The 7,580-nt window shown below is 39.4% G+C and overlaps 1 protein-coding gene across 2 annotated transcripts in view; it reads left to right on the top strand.

The window, feature by feature from the left end:
- Positions 1-7,347, top strand: part of TSNAX (translin associated factor X) — a 52,860-nt gene extending 45,513 nt beyond the window's left edge. For both annotated transcript variants that reach the window (XM_027897721.1, XM_027897720.1), the window contains exons 5-6: positions 3,785-3,912; positions 5,540-7,347. In XM_027897721.1, coding sequence (XP_027753522.1) covers positions 3,785-3,912; positions 5,540-5,914 — 503 coding nt within the window. In that variant the 3' untranslated portion in view covers positions 5,915-7,347. The remainder of the gene's footprint in view (positions 1-3,784; positions 3,913-5,539) is intronic.
- Positions 7,348-7,580: the final 233 nt, after the last annotated feature.

Here is a 7,580-nt window from a genome sequence, read left to right on the forward strand (position 1 = left end):
GATTTTTGGTCCATAAAAGGCAGTTTTACAAAATATTCCATTACTGGCAGCTCAATCCATAAATAAGCCAATTTTGGAATAAATCCAAAATAAGAGCGTAAGGGGAAAGGTATTGTTGGATGGTGTAGTGAAATGGGACGGAGTTTTTCACCTTGGGAATTACTTGCTGAAAATAACGGATGTCCTACCATTAAGCTAAAACATAACATGTTTAAACATCCTTCTACCTGCACATGGAAATACCTTATTTCAAGGTCTTGGGTCATTGAAATGTCATACTGTAGCTACTTCTGGAAGAAGAACTTAAAAAAAAAATCATCAAATATTAATATTTTTTACAAAGTAATTGTGACCAGGATTTGTTACCATTTGTAATGGTAACCTTAAATGAGGTTTTGTAAGACTTACTTGTAAATAGTAGGAGCTAATTCCCTAATTGTGAAAAGGTGACAGTAAATGGCAAACCGCACTGTGTGCAACACTCACATGGTGTTGTTAAACAAAAGGAAGGAGTAGAGGACATGTCAGCTATGGTGGGATGACAGGAGGAGGAAAAAATATGTATACATACATATAAAAATGCCCATATAAAAAAAAATAAGTAATGATAAATGAACAGAGGAGCCAAACACTTATAATGGAAAAGGACGAAACTTCTCTCTGTGTGGAGGAGTGAACTGAAAGTGGGAGAAAACTGTTTACCAGAAAGTTTGAGAGCTGATTTGGTCTCTCTGAGAGCTGTGGGAAATGCCAAATTGATTCTTCATATGTGATAGTCTTCTCCACGGAAAGCAGAGAGAGATTCTCACAGATATTGTAATACTGAGTGCTGATGTATCTGGTAGCTTACAGCTTATCCACAGAAGAGGCCAAAATTTCGTAATGGATTACTCGTTGTGTTACATCAGAGGGCAAGTCAGGGAAAGAGTGAGTGATGAAATCTATCTATAGCTTCTGAAGTTATTTATCTTACAAGATCCTGAGTGGCTTTTATCTAGTATTCTTCTATTGCTTGTGCCCAGAATGCTTTACCTGAATTCAGTTGATTAAATTACGGTATTTAATTGGCCTTGCATCTCCCTGTTTGTATTCTGGTTTGTGAACAGCAGTGTTGAGTGTGATTTTGGTTGCTGCACGTTTATTCTGCTTTTCCCACTGCTGGATAAAGAATGCAGGCTGAATTGCCATTCTGAGTTATTTCCACTCAGATACATATTTAAAAGGAAAAAAATGCAGGCCACTTATTGTGCTTTTGTGATTGTAATATGGAAAGCCTTCTACACCTAAAGGTTAACTCTAGTTTTTCAGGGTATTTCCACCCTCATCTTTTATTCAAATCTATGTTCTCTTCTTTTTGATTTAGACTTTTTCTTTGATCCAGCTGAAGTCTAAATTTGCTTCTTCCATAGTCTGATGTCTTGACACTGTAAAGGTCAGTTGAGGATACTAAAATTACTCTAATGGAACCAGGATTCTACTTCTGGTACCTTGGGTATGTCCTCATTTTCTCGCTTTAAGCACTGACAAAACTATTGTCTAATCCCGGTGCTCTTGCAGCATGATACCTCTTTGCTTCTCTTGAAGTGAAGTCATCCCCTTAAAATGGCTCAGAATAGCTCTGCTAGAACCTCTGTCATGTTACAGTTCATTCCTGTGACATCCTCCTTTGGAGCTTTCTCCGTCCGTGGGCCAGATATACACATACATTGACTTTGTCTTCAAAACTTTTTATAGCTTAGTACTGCCGTGGCTATTTGCTCCAGCTATTTGTTCTGCTTTTTTTTTCCACCAACAGTGCCAACTTAAGCTTTCTGCTTATGAACTTTTCTCACATGCTTTCCCTAGGTCTGCTTTCTGCACATAAGGAAAAAGTGACAACCTGTGAAATCTCCTTGTCTGGATATTCAAACTCTTCTGTAATGCATACAGAAAGTCACCATCTGCTAAGTAGGTAGGAAGAGGTAATTGTGGCAGATAGCTGCAGAAGGCATACAAGTCTGGTACAAACTACATTTGTTATCCCATATTTTATTTCCTTGCCAACATATTAACTCCTTTTGTGCCCCTGCATGTCTTGGTTTTACAGTGTAAGTTATTTGGACAGAGCAGTTATTCAGTATATTCATAGAATCACAGAACAGTTAGGGTTCGAAGGGACCTACAAAAATCACCTAGTCCAACCCCCATCAAAGCAGGGTCACCTGTCGGTCCTCTTATTGGACATCACAATCCTGTCTGTTTGATTTTTTTTGTTTTGTTCTGGAGTGGTTTATAACAGATGAATTAAACATGAATTTCACCAAATCTGCATATTTTAAGGAGCCTGTTTACTGATTCCCACAAAATAGAGAAGTGGGAATTTCATTTCTGTTGCTAATAAGATGAAACAAGGAAAACTTTTTTATTGTTTTTGCTTTTTGTCTTTTTCTTTGCCATGTCTCTTTGTGAACTCGTGAAAGTGTAATCAATACTCTCCATATACAAATGCTGTATTTTAAAAGCTCCATTATCATACAAGAGTTTGGGTTGGAAGGGACCTTTAAATGTTATCTAGTCCAAACCCCTTGCAATGAGCAGGGACATCTTCAAGTAGGTCAACTTAGAACCCCCTCCAGCCTGACCTTGAATGCTTCCAGGGATGGGGCATTGACCACCTCTCTGGGCAACCTGTTCCAGTGCTTCGCTACCCTCATCATAAAAAATGTCCTCCTTTTATCCAGTGTAAATCTACTCTCTTTTAGTTTAAAACCATCACCCCTTGTCCTATCACAATAGGCCCTGATAAAAAGTCTGTCCCCATCTTTCTTATAAGCCCCCTTTATTTAATGGAAAGTCTCTATCATGTCTCCTGGACCCTTTGCTTCTCCAGGCTGAACAACCCTCAGCCTTTCCCCATAGGAGAGGTGCTGCAGCCCTTAGATCACCTTGGTGATCCTTCTCTACACCTGCTCCAACAGATCCAGGTCTTTCTTATGCTGGGGACCCCAGAGCTGGAAGCAGCACTCCAAGTGGTGTCACACCAGAGTAGAGTAAGAGGGACAGAATCACCTCCCTTGACCTGCTGTCCGTGGTGCTTTTGATGCAGCCCAGAACACAATTGGCCTTCTGGGCTGCCAGTGCACATCGCTGGCTCATGTCAAGCCTCTCATCCGCCAGCACCCCCAAGTCCTTCTCATCAGGGCTGCTCTTCATCTCTTCATCCCACAGCCTGTATTGACACGAGGGATTGCTCTGACCCAGGTGCAGCACCTTACACTGGCTCTTGTTAAACCTCATGAGATTCCCATGGGCCCACTTGTCGAGCTTGTCCAGGTCCCTCTGGATGACATCCCACCCCTCAGGTGCATCAACCACACTGCTCACCTTGGTGTCACCTGCAAATTTTCAGAGGGTGCACTTGATCCCACTGTCTATGTCATGGTTGCAGATGTTAAACAGTGTTGGTCTGCGTGTGAACCCCTGGGGTACACTATGGGGAGCTGCTGTTCAGTATGTTTCTGAGAGCACCATGATGCTTTACACTGAAATTACAGGAAGTTCTGAATGAAAAATGCAGTTGGAGTAAAAGCTGGAACATGTTTATCTGCTGTGTGCTTGGACTGACTTCCATATTTCAGAAGTGTTCTATGTTAGATTATGCTTCAATGTTATTTCTGGATTATGTTATTTTTCACTTTTTGCTAGTAACCTTCAAACAGTCTCACTTAAAAGACTTCTTAAAAAATAAATAATCATGAGGATAGATCATTGCTGAAAGTTTGAATCAATTCTGCTGTTTTTGCAGGACTTCAAGAATATGTTGAGGCAGTCTCGTTTCAGTATTTTATCAAGACACGATCTTTGATTAGTGTTGAAGAGATCAACAAACAACTAATATTTACAGCAGAAGACAGAGAAGAAACAACAAACACGGTAAAAGTTTTTCTTTTCTCAAGTGACAAACAACTTTCTGGGATGGAAATGCAATGAGAAGGCTTAGTCACATTTTTGGCATCTGATTAAATAAGGCCAGTAAGTGGAATGGGATTAGATATACATGTGGGCTTTGAGTCACTTGTTCAAAATGCTTTTTATTCTGATAAAGTAATAAACTAAATCCATGGGATACAAGTTTATAAATTTCACATCCTTTTTATTCAGAGCAAACTGAGCTCTTTCTGATAGGGCAAAAGATCCAGGACAGTGAAGTACTAGCAAACAATTGTAGAGGAGGGATTTTTACTGCCTGGGACAGCCTGTAAGACCTGCTGGCATATAGTGATGTTGCAGGAGTTGGGGGAGATAAACAAAGCCAAGGCAGGATGAACTGCCTGGATGAAATCTTACTGCTGGTACTGAAGTAGTCACAGGAGACACTGTATTCACCTTCTGTTAAAATGTTCTGCATAGGTCTTAGCTTGGTCCTTTGTAACTTTCCTGGAGTTGATTACTCTCAGAGGACTAGCTGGTGTCCCATCATACCTTAGCCCTAATACCTTATCTGTTGTTGATTGACTTGCCTGTACTCCTACCCTGCCCCGAATGGGTCAATGACAAACTCCTCTCACCAACCACAGTAAACTGGGTGCAGTTTGATTGCCGACAGGGGAAAATGGGTGATTTGGTAGCAAATTCAGAAGTGGATGTGCAGTTGATGTGCAGTGTCCTGTAATGCTGCTTTAGAAGAGTTCCTGAGTCTGTTTCAGTTGAAGAGTCTGCTGTAAAGCACTTCTCATTCCTTCTTTATTCTCTTGGTAAGATATTTGCAAAGAAACCAGATTTGTAGCTTAAATTAATTTGTTTTTACCGGAGGCATTCTCCCTGCAGCACACTTAATTTTAACAAACTGCAAAGTTGTTAACCCCAGCATCCACGCCTCTGATCAGATCTGAATTTGGGTATGTGGCGTGTTATGGAAATAAGTGAACAGAAAGAAACCTTCATTGTCTCCCATGTAACCAATATTTTGGCAATAAAAAAGTATTGGAAACTTGGATAAAGGAGCAAACTCATAAGTTTGTGATAAGTTTTCTTCATGTTTTTTTTTTAGCTATTTTAATTAGTTCAGTTGATAGAAAACATCTGAGAATACTGTAGCTATCAGCTTCTTTTAGGAAGTATATTTTGAAATTCAAGATACTATTACAAAATTAGAAGATTATTTTTTATAATGCAGACTCTTTTTGATTGCTTTGGTAGCTTTGGACAGACCATTTAGGAAAAAAAATTATCAGGCTGAGATCTGTCAGATGAAAAAAAACCCAATCAACTGCAAATAAATGTTGCTACAGAGATGTGATAAATGTGTTTGCAAATAGAGATGGTAAAGTAAGGTATGTTTATCATGCTTGCTAGAATGAAAATCACATTAAAGTAAAAATTGATGCTTTCTTACGTTCTGGTCTGCTTGAAGTCAGAGCACGTGGAAGTGCCATGCAATTTAATTTTCCGGAATATTTTTAATTTCCGGTTACGTTAGATAAGTTAGTGTGTATTTGAACCATTACAGACTGCTTTTTCATAGTTCTATGTACTGGACTTTCTTTTGTTCTGTCCCCAGACCTCCAATTCCCATGGCAAACAACAACATACCTGGAGCCTGAAGGTAACACCTGTCGATTACCTTCTGGGAGTGGCTGATCTGACGGGAGAGCTGATGCGTCTGTGCATCAGCAGCGTTGGGAACGGTGACATAGACACACCTTTTGAACTGAGCCAGTTCTTGCGTCAGATCTATGATGGTTTTACTTACATTGGCAACACCGGACCTTACGAAGTATCTAAGAAGCTGTATACTTTGAAACAGAGTCTGGCAAAAGTAGAGAATGCCTGTTACACATTAAAAGTACGGGGATCTGAAATCCCAAAGCACATGCTGGCTGATGTATTCTCCAGCAAAACGGAACTGATTGACCAAGATGAGGGTCTTCCTTAAAATAAGGACAACTCAGAAGGGAAAAAGGACTTAGAAAATGCTTTTTAGTTATGGTTTGTGGGGTTTTGACCCTTCTCAAAGTTTTTTAGGTGGAGACATTTTTAGTTTAATCTATAAGAAGACTGTCTGCAGTGGTAATTTGTAACCAAAAATATTTTTTATGATGTGCAAGAGAACAAATGTTTGACTTTGGCCTCTTGGTACGGAATTTCCTGTATTGCTCCATTGTATCTTCTTTCAGAGTGACCAAAATTTCCACTGCACTTTACTCCAGTGACTGTCAGTTGTGTGAGTCACCTCAAACTGTTGTTGCTGTTGTTAGTACAAGTTTTCAGCAAGTACAGCAGTGGAAAAAAATGGTTATGTACTCTTATTTAGCATTATCCATAGGTTTTTGCTGACCCCTTTTCTGAGTATTTGTGTTTTGTAGCCATGTCATACCTAGAACAATGCACCTGTGTGTAAATCATCCCTTGACTTGAAACTCAGGTGGTCTTAACAGTGCCATGTAACTTAAGTTTTCTCTGATTAGTGCTTTAAAGTATGAAACTGAGGCTAAGTCAACTTTTTGCCAATTGATAATGAAGCTAATTGCACCAGATAAATACTGCTATGCACTGGTTATTTGGGGGCTCTGTTTCAACTGAGCTCTGTTCAAGTTAACACTGGTACTTTGCAGTTTTGAAATGAGCTAGAAGATCCACAAAAAAAAAAAAAAAGTGGAATGTATTGTTTTACATTTCTTGTAGTACAGTTTAATGCGGAATCTGACATATTTCTGTTTGTAGACAAAAGAAGTTGTCATCCAAATTATGCAATGTGGTGTTAGGACAAGCTGGTTTTGGCCAGAACGAATGCAATGCAGCGTTGGAAGTCTGCTCTCCATTGTGCTGCCCTGAGGACCTCCAGTGGGGTTGAACTGGCGTAAGTGAAAAAGGGCTAGCCAAGCTTTAAATATATGTTAGCAGGAACTATATCATGCGCGTGTTCCTATGGAAAGGAAATTGCAAACAGAAGTACGGCAGACATTCTGGCTTCCACATTTATCTTTGAGGTGGGTATGTCACTGTTGGCAAAAAATCAGGGCTTTATGCTGCTGTCTGAAGTTATGAAAGTCTGATAATGTACATTATGCTAAAGGAAAACAGATAAAACATGATCTTTAGACTCCAGGAAATAGGCCTCCCAACTGCAATTGAAAATACTGCATGCTTTTTATTTCCACTTCCATATGCTGTGATACTGCCAATATTTTTTCCCATGAGCATGTCCTGAATAGCTGGAATCATCTGATATATGGTTAGGAATGGGTAAATACATTTCTGTCACATTTTTCCATTGTTTCCATGTAAAGCAATATGTGATGGGTTGAACAAGGAGTGGCTTTTTTCCTATTGCTTAATACTATTTTTTACAATAAATTCTGAAAAGTAGTCACTGCGTCTATGTTAGTCCATTTGCCTGTCTGTCCAAGTGGTAAATTGTGAGTTTCCTCACAATTTAAAAAGTGTGAGTTTCCTGCTGTGCAGGACTTGACCTGGAAGTCTCACTCCACTTCTATATTCATACTTCAGTGGGTACTTTCTAATCCTGAATCTGCTTAATTCTTTTTCCCTTAACTTTATTCTGTGAAGTCTAAAAACTAGTTAGGATAAAAACTTCATGT

Source organism: Empidonax traillii, unplaced genomic scaffold, assembly GCF_003031625.1.
Source record: "Empidonax traillii isolate 1590-97213 ecotype Southwest subspecies unplaced genomic scaffold, ASM303162v1 scaffold556:size416722, whole genome shotgun sequence".
In the NCBI taxonomy this organism is placed as follows: Eukaryota; Metazoa; Chordata; class Aves; order Passeriformes; family Tyrannidae; genus Empidonax; species Empidonax traillii.